The sequence below is a fragment of the Aphelocoma coerulescens genome, chromosome 3 (genome assembly GCF_041296385.1).
Source record: "Aphelocoma coerulescens isolate FSJ_1873_10779 chromosome 3, UR_Acoe_1.0, whole genome shotgun sequence".
Classification (NCBI taxonomy): domain Eukaryota; kingdom Metazoa; phylum Chordata; class Aves; order Passeriformes; family Corvidae; genus Aphelocoma; species Aphelocoma coerulescens.
The window spans coordinates 48839157-48865969 of NC_091016.1; the positions used below are offsets into that span (position 1 = coordinate 48839157).

General features: G+C 36.3%; 1 protein-coding gene across 24 annotated transcripts in view; it reads left to right on the forward strand.

Annotated features, from left to right (window-relative positions):
• Nucleotides 1–26813, forward strand: part of AFDN (afadin, adherens junction formation factor) — a 119652-nt gene that overhangs the window by 67054 nt on the left and 25785 nt on the right. For all 24 annotated transcript variants that reach the window (XR_011149853.1, XM_069010167.1, XM_069010177.1 and 21 more), the window contains 6 exons: nt 1964–2058; nt 4121–4386; nt 4885–5028; nt 6189–6387; nt 7992–8095; nt 9532–9618. Coding sequence is in view for 23 of the 24 variants with exons in the window: in XM_069010167.1 (XP_068866268.1) it covers nt 1964–2058; nt 4121–4386; nt 4885–5028; nt 6189–6387; nt 7992–8095; nt 9532–9618 (895 nt within the window). In the remaining variant the exon portion in view is untranslated. The remainder of the gene's footprint in view (nt 1–1963; nt 2059–4120; nt 4387–4884; nt 5029–6188; nt 6388–7991; nt 8096–9531; nt 9619–26813) is intronic.

A 26813-nucleotide genomic window follows, 5' to 3' on the forward strand; every position in this document is an offset into this window, starting at 1 on the left:
TAATTTAATGTGAAAATGTGCCGAAAGGTTAGTTTTGCTGTTAGTCTGTAAATACATAGGCTAAAATATTCCTGCGTCTTTAAAGTAATGAATCTTGTGCTCTTAAAGAGCTTCTAAATATAATCTACTTCTGTAAGTCTCATAAATAGCAATTTGCACAGTGTTTTTTTTGCACAGATTTTTCTTAAAAAAGGAAGGACAGGTTTTGGCTTGGAGTAAAAATCAAGCTATGCTTGTCAGCTCAGGCAATTACAATACTGATTAAAGGAAAAATTGAATGAAATATCCAAATGCGAAGGGAAACCCTCAGAGGAAAAGTGTCCTTGGAGAAAGATAACATTGGCTGAGCACAGCATTAATCAACAAGAAAGGCTTAATTTTTGTTCGTATTCAGATTTTCTTCTCCCTGAGCCACTACTGAGCAAGTATTTCTCAGCAAATTTGCATATCCAAAACTGATGTTTAGAGAAGTCCCAGTGTACCTTAGGTGACTTAGGCCCAGCCTACTCCCACTTGTAGGATGAATATTTTAAATACAGTATTTTCATTTTTCTGCAGTATGAAATACTGTATTCTGTGCTCTTTTTGTACTGTGACAGGATTGGGAGACCTAACCATGGTTGAACTATTTAGTTTTGAGGGGCTGTGTTTCTCAGAAGAGCAGTATGTGTAGTTTGTGAAATCTTACCATTGCTTTCTGAACTTTGAAAAATTTTCAGGGGAGCACCAAACCCCTTTGTATGGATTCCCAGAGATACATTTTTTTTTCTGTTGGTAAATTTTGGGCAAGTAGGGTAGGTATAGCAAGTAGCTATTTTGACAAAGTCTTTCCAATTTATATGATCTCTAATCACTCATTGTTAACGAAGCTGTGCCTTTTGCCACAGCTCAGTGTCTTGAATTGGTGTCTTAAAATAACTTCCTACTACTTTAATTGGCCAGATAGTCATGAAAGACAGAATATTGCTGAGGCTGGGAAGGAATGGTGCTGTGTTTTTCTCTCTGCATTATAAGCAGTCTGGATGCAAAAGTATTCTTGAATTTTAGCTGTGTGAATTTCCCCTTAGTGTAACATGGCAGAGTCCAAATGCATGTGTTAAATTTAGGAGATCCCTGAAATACATACTTAAAAGACAAATAAAAAAGCACAACTGCAGCATGAACAGAAAGAAGTCTATTGTGAAAATGTCACTTGATGGTAACTGGCATACTCCCAGTACTGGTTGAAATTACCATGGATTTAATTTCTAGCAATTGTGGGTATTTCGTTAAAAATGTTACCAGGGAAACGAAGAGGGAGTTTTAGAAAGTCATGAAATATTTTCTTGTATACTTGTGTTTACAATTTGATTCCTTTTTAGTTTCAGTTTTTAACAGAAAACATATGAATGAATTAGCAAAAACAGTTAAAGAAAATGTTTAATTATTTGAAAAGAAAGGATACTGAAACAGATTTTCATTTCAGGGTAGTTAAAGGGAAGAGAAATAAAAGAATCAAAAAATTTCTCTCACAAAGCCCTAGGGCCATTTCAGGATTTTGTGTGTTGGGTCAGAACATGATTTTTTTTTTTTCTTTTAAGTACTACTCTTGCTAGATTTTAAAATTTCAAAAAATTTATTTCTTTTTGGAAAAAATTATTTTTACAAACTTACGGAACCCAAGGTTGGCCTGACAGCATCTCTTCATGTAGCATATGACCTTCACTTACCAGTGTGGTAGCAATATTGCATGTAAAGGTCTGTGCTTGTTCACAGACAATTCTTTTTCCAGTGTTCCTAGGAAAGGTGTAGGAGAATTGGTCTCTCAGGCCTTTTTAAAAGTATTATTGGGTTTCCTGTAATCACATTAATAACACAGAAACTTCAGGAATCTTGTAATTTGATAGAACTCTTTTCTTCAAAACCATTTTTAATGAACACATATAGGATTTAAAATTTACTTTTTTTCCCCATTCCCTTCCAGGTACCTGGTTCATTGTCTGCAGTCAGAGCTTAATAACTACATGCCAGCATTCCTTGATGATCCAGAGGAAAATAATCCTCAGAGGCCTAAAATAGGTCAGACTACTTGATCTTTGTGTCTTCCAAGCCATACTATTAATTGTTAAGAAAAAAATCTATTTATATTAGTGGTTCTACATTTACAAGTTACCTTAACCCCTGAGAATTATTTGCATCAATTTTGCATGGATGATTCAGCTCTCTGCTGAATTTGGTCCCTTAAATCTGTATCCTCCTTGTGCCAGGGATTCTGAAACTGGATGCTGTGCTCCAGATGCAGTCTCTCAATGCTGAATGCATCGGAAGGATTGCTTCCCTCTCTCCCTTCTGCTAGCTGCACTGCTGCTGACTTAACAGCTTAGTATGCAACACTGTTTAATCACATTCAGCTTGATGTCACTAGGATCTCTCCATAAGTTTCATCAGGGCTGCTTTTTGTCCTGGTGGCACCTGTCCTGTGCTGTCACACAGACATACTCTGTCCCAGATACAGGACTTGGCAGTTGCCTTTGACATTCATGGAGTCCCTGTCAGTCCATTTCTCCAGCCTACTGAGGCCCTTCTGAAAAATACTGCTGCTCTTTACTGTATCAGTATTTTGCCCCCTTTTGGTGTCATCTGTGAACTTGCAGAGAATGTACTCCATCCAATTGCTCAGATAATAAATTAAAGTCATTAAACAGCATCAGTCTCATCTCAAAACATGAGGGATGCCACTAACACATGATGGCCAACTGGACATTGTATCTGCAATGCAAATCCACCAAGTCCTATGGTCCAACCAGTTCTCTCTGTGCATTGCCATCAGCTTATCCAGTCTTCACCTCAGCAGTTTCACTGTAGAGCTGTTATGGGAGAATCTGATCAAGTACCTCCCAGCTACTAAGGTCAGGCTGACTGGCCTTGTAGATTCCTTCCAGGGTTCTCTGCCATGATACTTGAAACATGATGCTTGCTTCACAGCAGTGAACCTTTCTGGGCTGCTCCTGTCCACGAGAGCACCCTGCTCAATGTGTACAATCACCCTGTGTCTGTGATCCTGGCTCAGTGACTGTGCTCAGACTTCCAGTGCTTCAATAATTGAAGGAAAGGTGATCTGCAGAGCAATTAAATACAGTCATTCTGTTGAACTGCTAAGAGTATTTATACAAATTTCATAGATGCTTTCTGGTATTTTAGGTATTAAGCTTTCTGTTCTTGCTTTTTTCCTGCACTGAACCTTTAAGGAAGACTAAAGATGCATGGCTATGTTTGTAGGGCCCTGTACAGTTAGAGTACTTCTGGGGACACAAACGCAGAAAATGTAGCAAACTGATACTGGAATAAAGGCAGATGCTGTTCTTATTTCAGTTATTTTTGAGCTACCTTATAGATTTCTTATAACCAACAGATAATTTTTTCAGACACAATCCTGAGTTTCAATTCTAAAAAAACTAATTTAATGGTCTTTTCAAAAGAGATTTCAGATTAAAAATATTGCTTTGAAGAAGGCCTGGAGATAAATGTGTTGCTTCCACTAGGACACACATGAGGATGTTTGCTCTTGGTGATGCTAACAGAAGTCCCTATTGCTTGTTAGTTATTGCAATGCAGTAATTGGAAAATGGGATTTTGAATAATGTTTTAAAAATCTAATGCATAAACAGAAGGTGCATTCTATAGTTTAAGTATGTCATACAAAGCAAGTAACTTCAGCTGAAATTTCTGAGTACAATTTGATACTTAACTTCAAGAAGCTATGGAATAATTGGAATATGTACTTGAAACAATAGAATATGAAGGTTTTAACTTGGTATAAAAACTAATAGAAAAATCAGTTTACTAAAGTGAGGATGTGAGTTAAATGTTGGGTATAGCCAGTTATTTACTTGTATGATAAATATTTTCCCCCAAGAATTTATTTTCGTTTCAGGGGTTACATTCCACCTAACATTTTAATGTTGCTCTATCTTGAAAACCATGGAGCAGTACATGTATTTCTGAAAGCCTGTGTAACTTCAATACATGTAGGTTCCACCTAGCATTCACCAGCCTGACTTCAGTGTCTCTGTGTTACTACCTAAGCCGGGTGTACACTGCAGTATGTGAACATGACTGACTCTTTGTTTTATCTCTGTAGATGATGTGCTGCATACCTTGACTGGAGCCATGTCCCTGTTGCGACGATGTAGAGTGAATGCTGCTCTAACTATACAGCTCTTCTCCCAGCTATTTCATTTTATCAACATGTGGCTTTTTAACAGATTAGTTACAGCCCCAGATTCAGGGTTATGTTCACATTACTGGGGAGCTATCGTTCGCCAACAGCTGGGCCACATTGAAGCCTGGGCAGAAAAACAAGGTTTAGAATTGGCTGCTGATTGCCACCTGAGCAGAATAGTACAGGTGAGTGTATTTGTGATTAACACTTCTCACATACTTGTATATTCAAAGAGAATATTTGCCTATGCTGTGTTCCTAGAAAATAATATGTGGACAAGAATGGCTTGTGTGAATCAATCCTGGAACACTGAGGTAGCACTGAGGTAAAGACACAAAATACGTTTTCAACATCATTAATGGTTAATTTACAAGTGAAATGAATAGTGAACATGGCTGTTAAATTTCTGTTTATAAGACTGAGCTGTAACTATGTTGAACAGAGACAGGAAGAGTAGCTGAAAAATTGATGTGCTTAATTTATTATAGATTTAGTATTATTTCATCTTTTGGTACAGGAAATATATTTAGTGTTTGTTTTGGGGATATTTATGTTGCTTCTGTTACAAATCTGGCTTCTTGCTTTCTCTTTTCCTATCTCTTATCTACAGAACATTTAGACACAATGCTTAAGGTTTCATTCTGGTTTGAATTTGTCATCTGTGACTTTTTTCTCCCCTCTAGGCAACCACACTGCTTACCATGGACAAATACTCACATGCAGATGTTCCAAATATTAACAGTACTTGCTTTAAGCTGAATTCTCTGCAGCTACAAGCTTTGTTGCAGAATTATCACTGTGCTCCAGATGAACCGCTCATCCCAACAGTAAGATTTCTTCTATCACTCTTTGTGCAGTTTTAACATACCTGAGATAAAAAACCACTGGCTGTAAACAGCTATCTTATCTTTGGTGGATGTACTTCACTGACTGAAGCAGGATATTATCAAGAATCTCTTACACTGAGTTGGACAGAAAGGTACCACTCCATGTTGCACGTATTCAGAGAGGTGTCACTGCATCTTACACCATTTGTCATGAAATACAGAAAGGTGGTAAAAGAGAGAACACAGCACCCCTAAAATTTGGTTCTGTGTATAACCAGAAAGAACCAAATTGATAATTTGTAGAAGTCAAAGGAAAGCATCAGGAACACTAGGCTTTTTCACATGTAGGATGTAAAAATCCATGGATCTTGAATCTCTTCATACAAACAGTGGACAGATTGTCCTTTGGTTAACATGTTGACACCTGGAATTTGTGTGTATATATCTGTATAATGTTGCATTTGGAACTGGTTTTTTATCTTGATATTTAAGATGACTGACTATTCTAAGTTTTATCCATGGCAAAAGTCAAAAGACAGTGTAGTGTGTTCCTTGCAGAACTGTAAAAAACACTCTTCAGGTAAACTCTAATAGTTCACTGATCTCAAAAAAAAAAAAATAAAAGGCAGAGGCAGTCTAATATTTATGTAGCTGAATGCATTGTCTACAAAGTCCATGTTTTATTAACTTTACATACATTTGTTTATTTAATCAGAGACACTAATACAGCAGCTCTGCAGGTGTAGGGGGAGGAGGGACTTGTAGCTTGGAGATGTTTTTATGTATCAGCTACCAAACCACAAAGTCTTCTGCTGAAGAACATAATCTATATTACCTGTTTACACGTAGGTAGAATTCCATAGTTGCTTGGTTTATTATTATTAATATTCAATCAAAAACATGCACCACAAGTTTGGAAAATACTGAAGTAAAAATAAGAGTTTCTGTCACATTTGCTAATACAATTATCTACTAGATGTCATAAAATAAATCAGTGCAGTGTTCTGACCATACATAGCGAAGCCAAAGAAGTTTTATATCTGGTAATTTATTTTCCAGTTTGATTTTTCTTTCAATCTTAGCATCTTCTTAATGTTAGGTTTTTTAACTTAATGAAGTTATCCCTTTGTAGTAACAGTGTCTTTCTGCCTTCTGTCCAGGAATTGATAGAGAATGTAGTAACTGTTGCAGAAAATACGGCTGATGAACTTGCTCGCAGTGATGGCCGAGAAGTCCAGCTGGAAGAGGATCCTGACTTACAGCTACCTTTTCTTTTACCAGAAGATGGCTATTCCTGTGATGTTGTCAGAAATGTTCCAAGTGGTTTACAAGAATTTTTAGATCCACTCTGTCAAAGAGGTTAGTTCTTTTGTTGTTTTACAATGATCTGTGTAGCAAACACAGAATGCAAAATATATTTCAGTTAAGTGTAAGCCACTTCTTCTTTGTCTGTGTTTCAATCTTTCTATACTATGTTCTTCAAATGTTCACTTTTGCAACCCATCAAAACTATTAAGGTTTTTTTAATCCTTACCCTTTCTTCCTGCCCCTCTCATTCAGTTTCCAGGTTCTAAGTATGCAGTGCTGAGTTACTAGTGCCTGCTGAAACATTGTTTTGCCTTCGCTCCAAAACTTTTTTTGATTTTTAAAATGAATGTGAATTAAATAGTTAAATCATATTTTTTTTACTCATCAGCTGCTTCCATGTAACATTAAAAAAAAACCCATGAGCTTAAGATGGTTCTTTCACTGTTGATCAGTGTAAGAACTTAGGGTTTGGGCATTTGTAGTCCAACAGAATTTCAGATGACAAGTAGATGATAGATCTTGTGGTTGCATGAAGGTGACTTAAACTTGAGAAAGTAAAGCAGGGGGTCTGGGTAAATGAACCCATCTGGGTAAATGAACAAGTTATAATCTTTTTTGGTGCTACTCAATTTTATTAGCATTTTTAAATTTTCTGCTTACAAGCAGTTGTTTAAAAAATTTGTCCAGGAATGTTGAGATAAATAAGAGGCTGTAGCAAAGAAGGCTACTGAAAAAGCAGCCTTGCTCTATACTAGAGTGAAGCTTTGCAATTGTTGCTTCCAACTTAGTTTACAGAAAAGCCATGTTCTTGCATTTAAAAGAAAAGTAGGAAACTGATTGTTTTGGAAGTCCAGTGAGTAACAGAGGATGTAGTCTTGAGATGAAAGGAGACTCTTAGAATAAATTCTTTAATTAGTAAGTATAGTGTCTGTATATTCATTATAAGTAAGGCTTTTTTAATGCATACATTCAAAATTTTACTTTTTGGGTATCCCTTAAATTATGCTGAGGGACTTTTTGCAGTGAAACAGTGTAAACTGAATTGCTGAAAAATGTTCTTTATGAGGAGGAGAATATTGTATATTTGGATGGAGTGATTGATAAATTCTGTGTGAGGTGGATTCTCAATGTCCCTGATTTAGGAGACAGTGTTGGATATTTCTGAACTGCTGTGGCTTCTTCTTCAAAATTCTAGAAATTTTTCAAATAACAAAAAGTAAATCAACTAAATGCCTGTTAATTGCAGTGTTGCATTTAAAAACATTGTGAGTGCAGGCAGAGCTTCTCCTCTGCTAAATCTGTGCTGAGACTGGTTAGCTAGACCCTTTGCAAAGTAGATTTCTGTAGCACTGTCTTAATCAGAGTTCTGGGAGTTTGTATTCTAAAAGATGATCTGGTTGGTAAAAGCAATATTTTACAGGACTGGAGTTTTCTATGAGCTTGCAGCATTTTTAAATAAATATGTTTCTCAGAAGCAACTGCTATAGAACTATAGGATTTTGTAGGTAATAGCATAAAATTGCAGTAAAGCTCATAATGGCATCTGAGATACAAGATTTGACACATTAATGAATACAAAAAGATGAATACTATTTTATTTTAATTAATCCCTTGAGAAAATACCATGACTATGCTGATGTTACTTTTTCTTTTAGGTTTTTGTAGACTAACACCTCATCCACGGTCACCAGGCACATGGACAATATACTTTGAAGGTGCAGATTATGAAAGTCAACTGTCACATGAGAATGCTGAGCTGGTAAGTATTGATTCAGTGAATAATTATCAACTGAAATCCTGGCAAGCCATTGGGTTTTATGTGATCAGTTTTAGTCCTTGATAGGAAGAACAGACTTCATTGTTAAACATGTAGTTCATAAGTGAATTGGTGCATTTAAGGAGCTGTTGGCAGATTTTTTTTAAGTCACTGTTTTTCTAGGCTGTAGCATGATTATAGTTTTCACATAAGCAAACTTTGTCCTATTCCTGCAATCTGAGAATAAACTGAAGAAATTTCTTCTAAACACGGGCAAAAATATATATGGACATGGGTCTATAAATAACTTGTGAATGGAAGTGCAGTCTGCTTTTATTTATATACTAGCAGTTACCAACCAGATATTTAGTATTAATTTCTAGTCTCGTGCTTTTCCCTGAAGGAAAAATAATTTGGTTTTCCTTTACATTATACTTAGTAAAAAATGGTCTCACTTCAGTGCGAGGTAGTTTTTTTTTTCTTTTCTGTGGTAAGGGTTTGTTAGGTGGTGGATTTTTTTCTGCTTGTCTGTTTGAATACCAAAGTTACAGAACAGCTTGGTTTTGGAAAGATGGTGGCTTTATGTGAAATAATTTTTAGAGCAGCTAAACAGAAATAGCTTCATATTTTAAATTAGTATTTTCAGCTTAAAAATGACTTGCTTCTAATACTTGAACTCAATCAGAAAATATTAATATTTTTTTAAATTACTTTCCTTGGCTTATATTTTTATTTCTCATGGGTCTTGTGGAACTCGCAGTTACGTTTCAATATGAATAGAAGCTAAGGTGCTCCAACTGACAGGCTTCAGCTAATGAAGATGTGATTACAACTTCTTGAGTTGAGGAGCTGGCAGTGTTGAAAGATATTAAAAAAAAAAATACTGAACATGTTTGGGGGCTCAGGCTGTATTCAAGAGTATTCAGAAGTGAATTATTTTTGAAATTTATTTCAAAGGTTTAACTCTGCCTTTGGAATTACTTGGCTTTGTAATAATTCTGCAAAGAAAAGATCATCTTCTAGATGCAGCACTAAAATTTGAGCTATGTAGATCACCCTGACATTTGTAATAGGAGCCTATGGAATCTGAACTTCAGTTTTTGTTAAAATTTACTACAGTTTTATAGACCTGTTACATTTCAATTTGTGATTCATTAATAATCTCTTTACTGAATTAAAGAAGGAGAAACAATGAGTAGACCTCAAAGTTTCAGCAGTGTAGTATAACACAGGTATAGTATTTAATATGAATCCATATTAATCATGTTAGATATTGTACCTGTAAAATAGATACCAGATACATTATTTGGGATTTGAGACCTGCTGCTCTAACAAAGTAGTTTTGTTTGTAATGAACTATTTTGCTTAGTTACTTTCCTAGCCTGGCAGTGAACATGAACTTCTGAATTTTTTCTTCTTTCCCCTTTGCTGTTTGATAGGCTCAGCCTTTGAGAAAAGAACCTGAAATTATCACTGTAACACTAAAAAAACAAAATGGAATGGGACTGAGCATTGTTGCTGCCAAGGTATGGAAGTCGGTTTGTTTACGTGTTATTGAAAATAGTTTCTGTTTTTATCAGCCTCCCGTGGAATAGGTTAATGGAAAAAGTCTGTTTCCCTTAAGTTGGTTGTGCACATTGTGTTGATAATGCTTTTATTCTGATTGGGGAATGTTTTGGTAAAATACACAGATGTGGACAATACAAATGGAAACATAATATGGTTGCAGTTATTAAGACATTTAAATTCAAAACTCTACTACTGGTTTATTTAGTTTTCTCAGAGCCAAAAATTGGCAGTATTATTAAACTTAATAAACAGGTGTATTTATCACTTTTGCTGAAAGTAAAGAAGTAAATACAAAGAATGTGTCTGGGGGTTAATTGATGAATGAACAAAACAATTCAAACGTATACATTAAAGTTTGAATACTTTCTGCTATGAAGAAACCTTATCTTTTGCACAGTGCAAAAATGCAAGGTGCAAGAATGGCTTCAGTTTTGTTTCTTTACAGTAGAGACCTACAGCATAGTAGCCAAAATTGTGGGTGTATGCTGTACCTAGTAGCACTACATAGTAATGTATAGAATGCACATACAGCTCCAGCCACCAGATGGAAGACTCCACTAGTTGGTTGGTTTTGCTCTATTAACGGGATCAAGTAGCAGACACAATCTTCTGAGTTTAAAACTTGTTATAAATTACGCAGCAGTGATACTCAAAATTCTGTGTTGTAATCACGTGGTGTACAACAGATGGAACAACTCTTTCCAAATGTCTCTTCACTGTGTAGTACGTGAAATTTCAGAATACTGTGGTTCTCCTCGGCACTCAGTGCACGAGCTGAAAATGTGATTGTTTTACTTTTAAGTTACTTTACCTAGTTAATTGCTTCTAAACAGCACTGTTTGGTTTTTTGGTTTTTTTTACAACTTTCACTCAATTCATAGTCTGTTCTTGAAATGGTAATCTTGCATGGTATCAGCTTTTAAGAGTGATTTCTGATATCTATAAAGGAATGCCTGGTGTCAGGTGTATAGTGCTGAACAATCAGCAGTTATTGAGGAAATAATTCAGGATCTGAAAAACGTAAGTCAGTATTCTGCTCTGATTTTAGTGGAGTGGGTTAATAATTTGAGAAGCAAATACTTGATCTTGACATTGAATTAAATATGTATCAGTCTTCTGACTGCCATCTGCATTTCTGTTGAATGTTTCAAAATGTGCCACGGAAGTAATTTTTCTTCCACTTTACCCTGAGAAATCTGGTTTCTCATCTAGAGTGAAGCAGCATATTACAGGGGGAAAAGTTTCATTTGGAGCTGGCTGGCTTCTAGATGTTGTTTTAACAACTGGAATTTAACTTCCATTAGCAGTATGTAACAGTGCTACTGGTCAGCGTGTAAGCTTGATTTGAAAGTTTTTTACAAGTTATTTAATGCATTTCATGATTTCTTTATCATGATCAGTCATGGAAGCAAGAGTTTCCATCTCTGCACAGTTGCAGAAACACTGGTTCAGACAGTCATTGCATTTCATCTTACTGCTGTGTGCTGCAGTAATACTGGAATTTGGATATAAGAACAGTTATGTTTTAAATTTTGGTCTGAAATAAGCAAGAAACGGATTGTTTTAGTTTTGGTGTATGTACAGTAGAAGCTTCTGCTTAATATGAAGTCATCAGAATGTTCATTGGATAGAAATGATCATATGCCTTAAGTTTGAGAGAAGTTGCTGTAGTAGTTAAGTAGGATTACTTTCAAGAGGTTCAAAGTTGCTTTTTGTGAGTAATTATTAGCATGTTTTTCCTGTAATAGGCTTCATTAAAAAAAAGAGTAACGAAGAGTGCAAAGGATATACAAGCACTAATTTTCTCAATCTGGTCAGAGCAGAACAGCTTAGAGAATTGAGTGAGTGTGACTGAAAAGCTAGGAAGGGTTGGTGCATTTTTTCTTTCTATTCCTTATCTTGTTGAGATTTACTAGTAATTTTTTTTCTACATATCTCAAGTAGTATACTTTTTACCAGCATAAAAGTTAAAATTCTCATTTTTAACTTTGAAAATGGAGGAAGAAGTCCAGTAGACCATTTCTTAACATTTTCTAAACATTAACTGGATGGAATACCTGAAAGGAGAGGGAGAGGCAAGTATGAGAATAGATTCAGATTTTTCTGAACTTTTAATAGTAAAAGGTTGGCTGTTAATTGCTCATAAAGTTGAAGAAATGAAAGCTCATACTTTCAGAAATACATAGTTGCTGCTGCACTGCACAGGAGCCCAGTTTGATTGCTGACCCAGCTGTGTTTATTGAACTGTTGGTTTCTACAGTGCTTCAAAAGGGCCGTAGCAGTAGAAAATGCAGTGGCTGGTCAACAGGCCCTGCTCCAACAAGTGAAGGACAACCCTGAATCTGTTTAGCTTTTGTTAGGAAAACAGTTCTTTTCCTGTGATGTGACAAAATACTTGCTTTCAGTAGCACGTTGTGAGAACACCTTTGCATGTCAGTGCTGACCTGCCTTTCTTGATACGTGTTAGGGGCTTCTCATACTTGTCATGGGCTTTGGATGAAGCTTCTTAAAATGCAGTTTGATGATATTCTAGAGGTGGACAAAATAGGCAGATTTTCAAGAGATCATAAAGAAAAATAATACCAATGGACTGCTTTTCTTCTTTGTACCCATTGCAAAAAAATTCATGCTTTCTTAGTAAATCTGTGCTCATCTCTGAGGAAACATCTAAAAAATTTCTAGTAATTATTTGAGTTTTTATTAGTTTTGGGTTTTATTAGCTTTAAGTCTGTGCCAATTAAGAGTTTCTAATGAGGAAATTAAAAATCATACCTTACATAATACCTTTACACCAAATATTCTTAATTATCAAGTAATCGTCACTCCTTCCCTGCTGCAATCAAAAAAATGAGGATTGAAGCTGAAGCAAGGGTTGTATAAGCAGAGAAGGGATGCAACTGGCATTGAAATGCTGTGCACCTGCTTCTTCTTACGATAGGAGTATTGCCTTGGGATACTAGGTGATTGCAGATGTGTACATTAATGTAAAAACAAACCAAAACCTGAAGAGGTGAGTCAAGGTCTATATGAAAGTGTTGGGTCTCTGGGGAACCCAGTATTGGATCCTCTTCCCTCCTAGTGATAGGTAAAATGTTTAAGTGCATTACGTCTTTCACTTCCTCATCACAGCTACTCATATTTTAGTTAATTAGAAATTTTAAAGGCCTGCCAGGAGTACCAGAGAGAGCAGAAATTCAGAGAGAGCATCACCTAATTCACCTCACTTTGGTGTTTTCTGAGGCAGGACAGCCCCTCTGAGCAAACATGTAGTAAGTGCATATGCTATATGCAAACATAGTGAGAAAACAAGTTTAGCTATGAAACAGCTGTTAGCTGCCAGAGCAGTGTAAACAGTGTTGTGCTTGTTTGGGTTTTGTTTTTTTTTTTATAAATTGGGAAAATACCTAGCAGCATTTCTTAAACTGAATGCTTTAAACCAATTTTTGTTTAAAATCCAATTGTATAGCTTCATATGTGATCCAAAAAAATAACTTCTTGTTCTGCCCTTTGGCACATTTGTGTGTTTTCTTACAGTAATACTCTGTAGCTTTATTAGCAATAGTTTTTGTAATAGGTATATGGAAATGTAGTTGGTAGGAGTGGTCGGGCATACGGAACGGGGAACAGTGTTGCTTTTTGAGGTTGTGTGCAGACTTTGGTTGCTCTAACCCTGAAAGATGTTTTGATGTTAAAAGCTGCCAGACTCCCAACCACATTGTGGTTAAGTTTTTATGAAATCCAGATGATTTGGAAGCTGCGTGTGCATGCAGTTTACTTTAAAAATATATCACTTTTTTGGGGGCTTTTGCATGTGACTTCTTAGCCATCTGTGGGCCAGCACATTACTTCCTGTTTAATTTGGAGGTTTTTGTCTTTAGTACAAAAGGGCTCCCTTTTTGTTTTTTCTAGAAGTTTTCAGAGTTTAATAAAGCCTCTAAAGTAAATGGAAGTCAGAACAGCATAACTGATTACGTAAGGGTCTGAATATTGTATTGGTTATAGCTGCTGTTGATAAATGATACACTGTGTCATAGCATCGAGCTCCGAGTTATCTTGATGGGTATCTTGGAAAATCCAGCAGACTAGAGCTGGTGGTTGCTGTTGAGGGCTGGAAGAGAAGTGGAGAATTGTTTTTTTTCTTTCAAGGATCTGTAGTCCCGGAGATCAAAATGTGGTTTTCTGTTGTTGGAAGAACAGAATCCATGGTAAGTCCGTTCAGGTTTCTGTTGGGACTGTTTTTCTCTGAAGTTTTACTATCCCTGTACTTTTTCCTGCTCTCTTGCCTGTTTAAACCTGCCAGTAGTTATTTGTTCATGTAGCAACTATGTAATACAGCATGCAGTTAAATATAGTCAGATGTTAGTAGCTAACTTTCTAAAATCTAGAAAGAAAAAACTAATTTTTAGCTTGTTCTTCATATGCACTTCTGAAACTTGTGGAAGTGACTATTAATATTTAAAGTTTCAGGTGTGATAACTACTGTTTTACTGTGACAGAGCATGAATAGCATGACCTGTGATCTGTTTACTTGTCATACTAGTTGGCTTTAATCCAGGTTCCTCTGAAAGTCTGTTTTCCTCTTATAAAATCTTAGTAGAATAATTAAAATTGATGTCCCAAAGAGTGGAAGATTTTTAGTACTCTCTCAACCCTTCTGAAAAGACCAGAACATGCAGAGTCATTGCACTTAGGATGTCTTATTCAACATGTTTGCAGAGGAGAGGCATTTCAATTCTGTTTAGATTACTATTGCACGAAAGAAAGGATTCCCATGTTCTGCAGGAATGATAGAGCAAGTTTTATTGGTTAATCTTTGCATGCTGGTTATACTCACTAGTGTATTGCAATTTAGTTCTTTAAAGTATGACACATTTCTACTTCTTGTCCAGTCATCTTGTAGTAGTATAACAGAAAAAGTTACCTTAAAATATATACAAGCACCTTAAAATACTTACGTATATGCCCCTACTGGCACATAAATCAGAGTGTATTTTCTAGGATTTTTTTAACAGGTAGTCCAATTAAGTAGTGCTTACTAAAATAGGATCAGATGTTTCTTTTTTAATAAAAGCATTTTAAACACGAGTGTTACAGTTCAGCAGTAAATACTCTGGGGAACAGACTTACTGTTCTTAAACCAAGTATGTGACATCTTACCCATAAATAATTTGCATTATTTGGCAACGTTGTTTGTTCTTAAGGGTAAATTAAATTATTCTAAGTTGCTTTAATTGCTAAACCATTGCTTGTCATTTTATATTTAGCACTCAATTCAAGGTGTTAAATTTAAGGAGGGTTTGAGACTAGAGGAATACCACTTTTGATGTAAATTTTTTTTCTTTTTACTAATATCTTGTAGGAGATCCATGTAGAAGGAACAGGCTTAAACATTCATTTAATGATCTTTTCCCAAATTTGAAAATTATGCTTACAGTTAATAATGCTGGTAACAATAGACAAATCTCGATCTTTCTAACCTGTGTTTGCAAATATAGACAGTTGATAGGATTTTTTTAAACTGTTTGTTAGCTCTTTATGTGTGTTCTAGGTCTTAATTTTTCAGATAGATCAGTATTTGAAGTCGTCTTGTGTCTGTGTTTTCTAAGTATTTAAGGAAATATCTGGCACTTCCTCCCAGCATCAATTAATTGAAATGTTTCAGTAATAAAATTTAAAATTGTTTTGTGGAGATGTTTTTTTGGTTGGTTTTGGGTTTTTTTTGTTTGGTTGGTTTTTTTGTTGTTGTTTTTTTGTTTTTGGTTTTGTTTTTTTTCCAGTGTTCAATACTAATTCACCTCAGTGGTCTAAACTACTGGTGTTGCCTTAACAAGCTTCTTAGGAGGGCCTTAGTGAAAATACAGTATATAATTCTCATTTCCAGAACAGATTTCTCAGTCTTGCAGAAATAAAATAGTGTGTAGGTTGCCTGTTTTAGTCTTTATCATGACCAAATAAGTAGCTGTGTGTTAGCAACTTGCCTGGGCTTTGTTGAGTCCTAACTTCCAGCAGAGTTTTTGTTTAAATTTTGGTGCCCTGTAAATGTTGTACAAAATCGTGTTAATGTTTTTATGTGCTGTGCAAAATCTGAAGGTTACACCATCACACTGTGGTTGTTCTTCTCAGTAGCAGACCTCAGTTCTGCTCAGGTGGAGTGGGTTTTGTCTTACTTATTTGCTCGTATTTAGATTGTGACTGCAAATAGGTGACCCAGACCTGTATTTTAGGCCTTCTGAAAGAAAGTGAGTTTTAAAATCCATGTGCCATTTCCTCATTGCACTAATTCTCTGTGTATGGAGGTACTTTTTAGCATGCCTGCTAAAAATGTAGTGCACGTATACTGTAGCTAGAATTCCTGTACCAGACTTCATTAAATTCTGGCATTCTTATAACTTTGAAAAGTCTGTTTAGATACATGTTAATACAGCATTTTAATTAATTTTTTTTTTTACTTCTATTAATGAAAAAGACTTTCAGAACTTAATAAGTTCTGTATTGACTTTTTCCTGTATGAGTAATACTCTCAGTTGGAGTAGAAATTTAGGTGCTTCATATGTTAGTGTACACACCGATCCTGGATTACATTGTATCCATCTGAAACTGCAGAGCCTGCACTATGTGGAAGTTAGTGCTCCAGGGTTTTTGGGTTGTCATTTATCCTTAGCTATAGAAGCAAGTGCTATTTCTCTGAAAAAGTGCAGAGATACAGGGTGGGTTTTTTTTCCAAAGTAAATTGCCCAGTATGTCTTGCCTGTGAAGCCCAGTGCAGACATCATTAGATCAGAATTGACTTACTGAGGAAGAGCATCACAGAACCTGCAGTACAACTTGTAGATTTGTATATAACTCTGAATAGCCCTGAGTGTGGCAGTGCTCTCATGGAGTATTTATAGCAAATGTGCATTAAAAAGTTAACCCTTGTCTGGTGAAATAGAGCTCAAGCAATAGATTTTCCTTGAGCTCAGTGAAAGGTTTTTCCTTTGAAATAAAAGTGGAATCAAAAGCTCACGTATTTAATTTCTTTCTTTAAAAATTAAGAGTGCCTTTGATGCATTTGTAGAATATCATATTAAGTTGCAGCATTTATAATAATAAAGAAGACTTATTTTTCAGAAAGTTTAAGAGAGACTAATGAATAAAATTTGCTTAGTCTTTTACAAATGTATATGAAGCATTTTGCCTTTACTTCCCACTTATCCCATGTCACGAGAGTAAGAGTGAAGTAAAATAAGTTAGGAACTGTTGAATACTTTATTCCAATCTTAGAATGAAATGTTAGACCAGTTGCTTTAGCTAGCTCTTCTAGTTGATTTGATTTTCATCAAAGAAGATTTATCTTTTTGAAGTACTCAATTCTTGGAGTGTGAGAGAAATCATACTGTTGGAAATTTATATATTTTTGTTTAGCACAGAAGATGCTGCAGCCCTTTGTGTCAGAGTATGTGCTTTCCATGCCGAACGCTGTTAAAATCCCCAAACAACAATATATGCACTAGAGTATAGTAGAGTATAATTTATTAACACCATTTCAGGAGGTCCACTACAGAGCATCCTGGCTTGTCCTGTGAGGAGCTCGTTTAGAAGATAAGAGGGTGTATTCATTTGCTTGCTTTGTGTGCAAGGTAGTCTTGATTGCAAACTTTCTTTTATTAAAAAGTAACACGTAACACTCCATTAAAAAGAAAAACAAAACCCTTCAGTCTTTTCTCTGTACTCCTTTAGAGGTTTCTTGTAAATAGAGCATCTGGTTACACCAGACAGAAAGTTTCTAGGTTGTTGGATGTACTGCTGTCAATCTACCTTTTTTTTTCTCTGAGTAGTAAGACGCTTATTTTTGATCTGTTTTTCCCACTCAGTGCAATCTAAAGCTTCTGTGGAATTGGTGATGTTAGTTAAATGCTTAATGTTTCTTTGCCTGTTGAGTAATGTTGATTATCACCAAAGTTTGAATTTATAGTGCTTGTTTTGTTTAATTGGAAATATTTTGCCCACTTTTGACTGTACTTTATCTAGCTCCAGAAACATTTGGGTTTTGATCGCCAACATGGAGTATGTGAGAGGGGAACACTGAAGTGTGTGGTATATAGAGCATAGGTCAGTTTTAAAATTCTTTTTAAGTCAGGATACAGCATGACTCAGTGCAGCTGTAGCCACAGCTGACAGATCAGTTTTAGATACAGTAGGCTGGTTCACCTCATTTATATTTGAAAAGTATTTTCTCTAATGATGACAGATTTCCAAAGTGTCTGCATTGGTCTTGAGGCAGCACAGGCCTTAGCTTTCTCTGACAGTGGGGTTTTTCTGATTTTCCAAGTCCAGAAAAGTCTACCCTCACTGGAGGCGGGACCAATACTACAAAGTTGGTCTTTCTCCTGCCTCTGGGCCCACAGCAAGGAGTTCAATGAGTCTTAGGCTTAGTATGTTTGGAGGAGGAGATAAAATATATACTCATCCAGATACAACCTAAAGAATGCATGCAGCTTTATGGAATTTGAGTGTTTGGGTGGTCATAAACCTTCACTTTTGCCTCCTAGAGAATAAAGTTGTAAATTGGCTGCATAGTTTAGTAAACTGTTATTTTTTGAAATGCTTACAAGCTTGGGTTATTTAATTGCTTGTAGACCAATTACTTGCCAGGGCAGACAGAGTGAGACTTGATTCTGTTCCATAAACTCACTTTTAAGGATGTTTATTGCAGCTTGCAGAGATCTTCTGTGTAAGCCTAAGAATATGGAATCAGAGAATTAACCTTGATAAAAATCAGTCAAATCTACTTTGGGTGTAGGCAGATAAAAGATTTCAGGCCTGATGGCTGGTATCAGGCTTGATAAGCTACGTTTCTATGCTGTTTTCTTTAAAGATATTCTAGTTGCAGTTGATTCATCCTGTATTAAACTGTTTCATTTTTATAAAATACCACAGAAGCTTAAGTGATGTGCAAAAAGTGTCACCTGTAAAGCATTATGAGACATCTGAGATATCTTTAGTACTGTATATTTGCTTATGTACGCACATGCATGTGTGAACCTACATTATTAAAATAAAGTCTTAATTCATGTTTGCATAATTATGAAAAATCCAGGAAAATCTTGAAAATTACTTATTTAAAAAGATCTGTGGTTATGCGAACTACTGGAGTGTTTTGACATACAGTCTTGGTATCTAAAACCACTTAAATTGGAGTATTTCTTTGAAAAGGTTGGTGACTGTATGACACTTCTGTGGATTCCAAGTATGATTGGAGAGTGAAGATACTTTCAGTTCAGGACTGCTTTTTCATTTTACTATTTATGTGAAGCGTGTATGTACTTAAGACAGAAATGTACATTTCTATATTGAAAGATCATTAGGAAGACTTTCTGGCATATTATGGAAATGAAAGTAGGCTTTTAATACATCTAACATTTTCCAAAGAAATTGTTATTGAAGGGTAGTTTTTTTTAACCAGGTGTGATTTTACCAGTCTTTAGAAGCTATTTGTTGCTCCACTTTATCAGAGTGATAAACAAAGTATATGAAACTCAACAGGTGTGGGCAAATGAGGCTTCAGAACAAGTAATGACAAGACCTTGCTGTTAATTGTGTGGAGTAGCACCGGTTTGGTTAGGTGCTGTACTGCAGATCTGCTCTGCAGATGCATAGCTTTTCCTTAATTACTTAATACAATTCTACTGTTATTTCTAACAACTGTAAAAGTGTTTTTATAATAGTTTTTGTAGTTCTAGTTCTCATCATAGGTATAGAAATAACTAGGTCATTTTACAGGTCTACTAAAACTGCAAGAATATTGCTAACCTCCCAGAAAACACAGTGGTTTATGATCCACCTGCGTTAGGTGGGCATGATGTGTGGGGATGGGAGTAGTTCAGCTGTTAAGAGGTTAGCACCTGGTCAAGAGATGGACCTTTGCTCACACTCATTCTTTGGACTGGGGTACTGGTGGGGCTATGTGGTGTCTCAGCACCTCCAGGCCATCATTCTGCAGGTGGCAGGTCCCCATGAGCATGTCACAGCATGGGTGGCTCACCTGGGAATGAAGCTGCCTGTTGACTCTCACTGGAAGGATCTGGCTGTTGTTTTCACCATGCTATTATGGCTGCTTGTCCTGGCAAATACCAAATGGCAAGGAGGAGTCTGCCTGCTTTTAATGCTTTTGTGGTGACTCACCAGCTCATGGATAGTTGTGATGCTGCTATTAAAAAGTCTGTATAATATTACTGTTATTCCAACTGTGACTTTCCTATACAGTTCCACTCTATGATGTGTTCTGATTTTATGGCTGATGGAATGAATGTGAGCCAGAGTTTCCTGTGTCTGTTACTGACAAGGAAGTTTTATATAAAACTCATCTTGTGCCATAGCAACACTAACAATAAAACTCTGTTCTCCTTAACTGCTCTCATTAAATCTGTCATGTTTATTAATTCGTTACCATGGTACTTTTGTACATCCTCAATTTTACATCTTCCTAATGTAGGAGTAGTAATTTCTTTTTTTAGATCACTGTAGTTTGTCTTGTTCTTTTCTTCAGTGGTCTGAATACTCTGTAGAAGAAGCTGCGATGGTTTGTTTTGGTTGGGTGTTTTTTAATGCTGCCTCTTTTATTTCTGCAGTTCTCATAGTGATATTTTTAAGCAAATGCAATATTTTGGGCACAATCCTTTTAGAGCAATGAGGGGCTTGAAAAGTAATGGTAATTGTGCAAACAATTATGGGCTACTGTGTGCTGATATAAGTGGATGTGATGGAAAAGGACTTGTTTCTTTTTAGGCTATGTCAAAAGCTGAGGTTAGATTACATTATCCATCTTGGTCCTTTGGCTTCTTTAACATGATATAATTTTTGTAGTAAAGCAGAAAATTGTACGAGGCTTAAAAGGGGCAAATACCTTTTTGGACAAACAGGTATGAAATCTTTGTGTAGCATTGTCTCATCTGAGTTTTTTTTTTTTAACGCATTAAATCGACTTGGCTCTGTTGTATCAACTTTGTTTTCCTTCCATCCTCCTGGTCCCAGTGAATTTGTAGATTTTTTTCTTTTTTTTGAGATTGAAGTCTGTGTGACTTGAAGAATGAAAATCCTATAAACAAACATAATATTGGGGGGAGGTTGTTTATTTTCTTCACCTTTCAGGTTCTCTTTTAGTGAGGTACTGTAGTGGTTAGTTGTTACTCCCCTGCCCTGTGTCAGTGCCATCTTAAATATAATGTATCAGCATTCTAGAGGCTGAAGTTGTGCTGACCAGAGATGCCAAAATTTGCTCTTTAACTTCTATGGATTGCCATAGCTGCATGAGTTCTCAGAACTCTTCCAATCTTTCAGGCCCTACAGGAAAGTAATTCAGTCAATTTATTTGTTTGTTTATTCAATAAATGCTTTACTGAATTCCTTTATGAAAGGTGATATGTCCTGGGATCTAGCTCAGGTTTTCCAGTTGTCCTACTGCTATTTAGAAGACAATGTAAGTGAAAATCTACAGTGTCTTTGTTACTTCTAAATTTTCCAAATATGAGTATTTAGCAAGCACTTTTCCTGAATTAGTTGAGAAGAATATGTGTGTGTCTGTGTATAAGAGCACATTTGTCAGTATAGACCAATGTTATTTATGTATGTTAAAAAAAAATGTTATCTCTCAGGTGAGATTTTAATATTGGCTTTAATTGTTGTATTTTAATGGATTTTTTGTTGGCTCCAGTCTGTTTGAATTCATTAATCTCCAAGATAAATAGTAATGGTTTTTTTTAAAAAACTGAAAGCTCTTGCTGAAGTTCCGGCTGGTTAACTGTTCTCTCCTCCAGTCATTGGTCGTATTTTTAGGTGAAGTTAGATTTGCATAGACTCTGCAACTCATGGCCTGTGAACAGCACTGATGTGAAACTCAACAATCATCATCATCCAAATGCCTAATAAACCCTCTCTGTGTTTTATTTCCTTTTTTTTTATTTTCCTTTGGGTTTTTTTTATTTATAGCCTTAGGTTGTAATTTTAAACTCCGTCTTGTAAGATTTTTCTAAACATGTTTTTGTTCTGTGAGAACTATTTCAAACGAGCCTGCCTTGAAAAAAATAAAGCTACTCCTCTTTTCTAAAAGCTTCCCTATCTTCCTTCAGTCCCACTTTAAATATTGTCAAACCCTGTACGGGGCCACACATATGAAATAAAGGTAGATCTAAGGGAAGTAGAACTTCTGGTGAGTTTTAATCTCTGGATTTACTGATAGTGTTTCATACCTCAGTTTTTCATTTATCCTCTTGACTTGTAGCTCCTTTTATTCTAGCTCTCAGTGAGGGAGGGCTCCTTGTTTATTTTTACAAGGTAATTTAGTCACTTAAACATTTTCCCATACGTTCTTTTCTTCATTTAGATTTAGAATAAAGACTCAAGTTACCATTCTAAACAGACTTCTGTATGCAGAAGTGTCCTGTGTTTATTTTTACCTCCCAAGTAGGATTAGAAAATCTGTTAAAATTCCAGTTATTAAAATTCCTGTTAAATGTGAAAGTTGTCCTTTATCGTAGAATTCTGACCTGTAAATCACAGCAAATTTAGGATTAGTTATTCTCATGCTCTAACTAAACTCCCAGTGCATGACAAACTTGCAAGTGCAGTATGTTAACATCTTTCAACTTGTGCTGTTTTAAAACATTTAATTACTTCTTAAGGTAAGTGTGCGATTGCAAGTAAACCTTTATACAGGTATTGCATCTCACGCAAATGTGTGGCTTCTGGATCTAACAGTTTTCCTCAGTTTCCCCCCTATGTTGGCTTTTTACATCTTACAGATGAATAGGCCCAAGCATGGAAAAGATTATTTTCAAGAATCTTTTCATGTTTCGACTCAGAGACCTAATAAAGCTTTCTGGAAAAAAGGGAGGAGAGCATGACATTTTTATCCCATTGTCCAATTACATGAATAAAAGTGCATTGTGTTTTGTAGCAGGATGCATTTTCATCAGTTCTACATATGTCATTTATCTCCATCCCTTGCTAAAGTTTGAAATTTTTTTTACATTTAGAAGGGGAATGGGTGGGACTTGGCACAGTTGGGAAGTGTCTTTTCAGTGTGTTTGCCATGCAGGCATTCAAAAGCTTAAAATGAAGACATTTTTCCACTGTGTAGTTTACTCTTCTGTGCGGGAACCTGAATGTATGTGAGTGTTTGTTTTGCAGTTGTTTTGGGGCTCAGCTCCCACTAGAATACAGTTTTGCAGTTGTTTTGTTACTCAGCTGCTTGAAAAGTCAATAGGTGAGATATAGTAGGATTTAGGAATTTCAAACAGTTTTAAGTTGTTGGGTTGAAAATAACATTATTCACCAAGTAGTGGAATCAACCCCCCTTAAGTGATCCAGGCCCCTCCTAGCAACCCCCTTTCCTGCACTGTTAGGAACAGTCATGCTGTGCTGTAAACAATTTGAGGAAGCTGATTTAGTTGAAAACAAAGCTCGTATTTGGGAGGAGGGGAACTGGAGACAGGGATCAGCTGAGTCTCCAGCCAGGTCTGTCATGGGACCTGCCACACCGCAGTAGTGCCTGCACAGCTCGAAGTGTGAGACAACATGGGAGCAGACAGGTGGGTTTCTTCCTTACACTCTGTATGAGTGCACTACTAGTGTCATTGTAATTGATTTATTATATAGTATTTTAAAAATCCTGAAATGTGTAAATTGGGCTTTACTGCTGGCCTCCAAATTAATTCTCTCTGCTTTATGCGCTTTATTTGTGCATAAAAGTTTTTGTATACTGATTATTTAATTAGATTATAAAAGCACAGAATGGATGTTTCTCATATTGAGGCTTAGGTCTGATGTACTTCAGGTATCAGCATTTTTAAATACCATGTTCCGTTCCTCAGTCCCCAATTCACTGTTTGTTGAAGTCTGTTCAGCTAGTATCTTCCGTATAGAACTTTCTTCCCCCTCGGGTTCTGTTTTGGCTATGCATTGTAAAAAAAAGTAGTATCATTTAAAGGTCTTCAGAGTAGTGTTATACTCAGTTCGGTTCAGAAATGTTGTCACCCAGGTAAACTGAAGCAGCAGTAATAGTCTAGTGGGTTTTTTCCTTAAATTATTACTTAAGGGAAGTATTTCCCAAATTTTTCCTCAAAAGAGGGTGTATTTCACTTTCTGCAAGGATTTTGGGAAAAAGTTGCATCAAGTGTGAAAGAAAATGGGTAGATTGGTAGCACTAGAGAATATGGTACAGTGGATGAGGCTTTTTAAAATTTAGAATATCTAACATTATTTTTTGAAAAACACTTAAAAAGGTTTTGGGGATTTTGTATGTGGTTATGTATATTTGAGAAAATGTGCTGTAGGTTTCAGTATGTTAATCTCGGGGAGAGAGAATAAGCCATCTCTTTATGCTTACTGCATTCTTGCTTTCCACAGTCATCTGACTCCTTTACAGTTGTGTTCTTCTGTTTGGACTAAAAGCCATATGGATACATATGCTTCTGGTATTAAGGACTGGAGAAAATGAAGTGAAAAGAAGGTTTATCATAGTTTTGTTACTGATACACCATATTACTGCTCTTTTTTTTTATTTGTGGGGGAATAGTTTTAATTATGTTGACCTTCACATTCCTTTGAAAGAAAAGCAGTTTAATAAGTAGTTCACAAAGAAATCTATTTTACTGTAATGTCCGTAAATAATTACAGGAAAATTCATCTGGTGTGTATGAGAATTCTGTTCACTTTGGAGTTCAGTATGTGTGGCTACATATTAAGAACCTTTTTGTGTTTCTAATAATTGTATATTTCCTTCTAATGCAGACTTCTGGAAGGTAGAACTAAAGCAAAATCAAGTCTGATTCAACAGGAATTAGGAAGGGAAGGTGAGGAGTTGATTTTAAGGATATTTAGTGAGAAGTCTTCCTAAGCATGTGAAAGCACATGCATGTTGTTAGAAACATATTAAATGACATGTGGATTAGAGGAGAAACTCATTGGTCCTGATAATACATGAGTAGATGTGGTAGCTGATGATGTTGGTTTTGGGGTTTTTTTTATGCAATCTGAACAGAGATTTATTTTTAAATAATTTTTATGCTTTCAAAATTCATTAGTGTTGTATTTAAGTGAGATAACTTGGAGCTAACACATCTACTCATAACTTCCTTTAAAAGAACAGTTAAAAGATTGACAAACTGTATAGGCATCATAAAAACATGGGAAAAGAAGGAATGAGGAGTAAAATGTCAGCTCCTTTGAATCATAACGAAGAATTACTTAGGGTTAGAGTATAGGCGCAGGTAGAGCAAAAATCCGAATGATGTGGTATCTTCCAGCTGTGGTACCCTTAGCCAAAGAACATAACAAAAACAAATGTAAGATTTTTCTCTCCTATGAGGAAGGGCTGGGACAATTGGGATTGTTCAGCCAGAAGAGAAAGCCCCAGAGTAACCTAATTGTGGCATTCCCAATACCTAAAATGGGCCTGCCAGATGGCTGCAGGGGTACTCATTAGAAGGGCAAGACAAGGGGGAATGCCTTTAAACTGAAAAAGAGTAAGTTTAGATTAGATAGTCAAAAGAAATTCTTTGCTGTGAGGGATTGGAACTGGTTACTCTGAGTAGTGGTGGATGCCCCATCCCTGGAAGTGTTCAAGGCCAAGCTGAATGGGGCTCTGAGCAACCTAGTCTAGTGGAAGGTGTGTGTCCCTGTCTGTGGCAAGGGGTTGGAGCTAGATGGTCTTTAGGACCCCTTCCAACCCAAACCGTTCTATGGCTCATCCTGGTTTCTAGCTTTCTTTAATTTCAGAGTGTGTTGTATCTGTTTTGGGGGGTTTATGTTGGTTGTTTGTTTGGGTTTTCTAAAGCCTCAAAGAGCCCTGCCAAGAATCTCGGATTCTGTTTACACTTTGGCATCTTTCAGCAGTCTTGTTCCTGGCTGTTTCCCAATTTAATTATGAAATCCTATGGAAAATGTTTCACAGGGCGGAGGTTTGTTGCATTTTGTTTGGGTTCTGTTTGTGTTTTACTATTTAAAACATTCTAGATGTGATAGCAGAAGTGAGAAAGTGTTTTGTGTTGGCTGATTAGAGAGATGATAAATAATTCTATCAGGGCAACTCATAATCCCATTGGCCTTTAGTTCCTTGATCATTGCTGGGCTGAAGAGCCCAAGCCTGCTTAGTTGGTTCTGTCAAAAAAGGTATTCCATGTTTCTGATGATTCTTGTTATCTCCTGAACCTCATGGTTCTGTTGGTGTCATTTTATAAGGGAGTAATCAGAATTCTAAACAGTTTTCTAAATGTGACCCTTTTAGATTTTTAGTGACCGTGGTGGTTTCTGCTTTGTTCTTTTCTGTTCTGCTGGCTTCCAGATTTCTGAGCTGATATAAGATAGCTCTGAAAACAGTGACTAAACTTCAGGAGTCCAAGTCAGTTTAGAAACCACTCTATGGGTATTTGTGCAATTGAAAATGTTTATTTCATCATTATCTGCAAACCAATATAAGCCACATATCATGGGCTTACACAGAAGGTTTCAACTTCATTTAGTGTGCACTAAGAGTCAATAGTGAAGCACGAGAAAGGTGATGTATATGGATGAATATAGTGTCTGATGCAATGCATGAGTACCAAAGTTGCTTGATTAACATGTGCGCTGTTTTAAGTGGCAGTGCTCTTCCAGAGCTTTGCTTGTTTTTACCTAATCTTTGTATTAGACAGATCTTTGTCCGAATTTCTGTACCTAAGGGGAAGAGATTCCTGCTAGCATCCTTTGAAGTTAGGACTGAATAGAAATGCTGTCAATTGTAGGTGGCTTCAGAGGAATCTTGGTCAGTCTGGCCCTCAAGAAAAGCTGCTGTTTGGTCCCTGCAATGACTGATGTGATGCATGAGGTTATAACTGTAAGGGTGGGTGGGTGAGTTGCTGTTGATTCTTTCGCCCTTTGGAATTCAAGGAGCTTGCCTTCAGGTATACTTAGTGGCTGGAGGCAGAGCAAGGGACATGTAAACCATATCATTTAATTTTAAGTTCCTAACAAGAGAAGGTGGTAACTGGTTCTGCCAATGGTGCCCTGATGGGAACCAGCACCTTAGAAGGTTGGAGCATTATTTCACATTTGGACCAGTGAAGTACATCTTCACCCCATTATTGCTCCAGTGTTCAGCATCATGTTGATGACAATGTGATCCTTCTCCAACTCT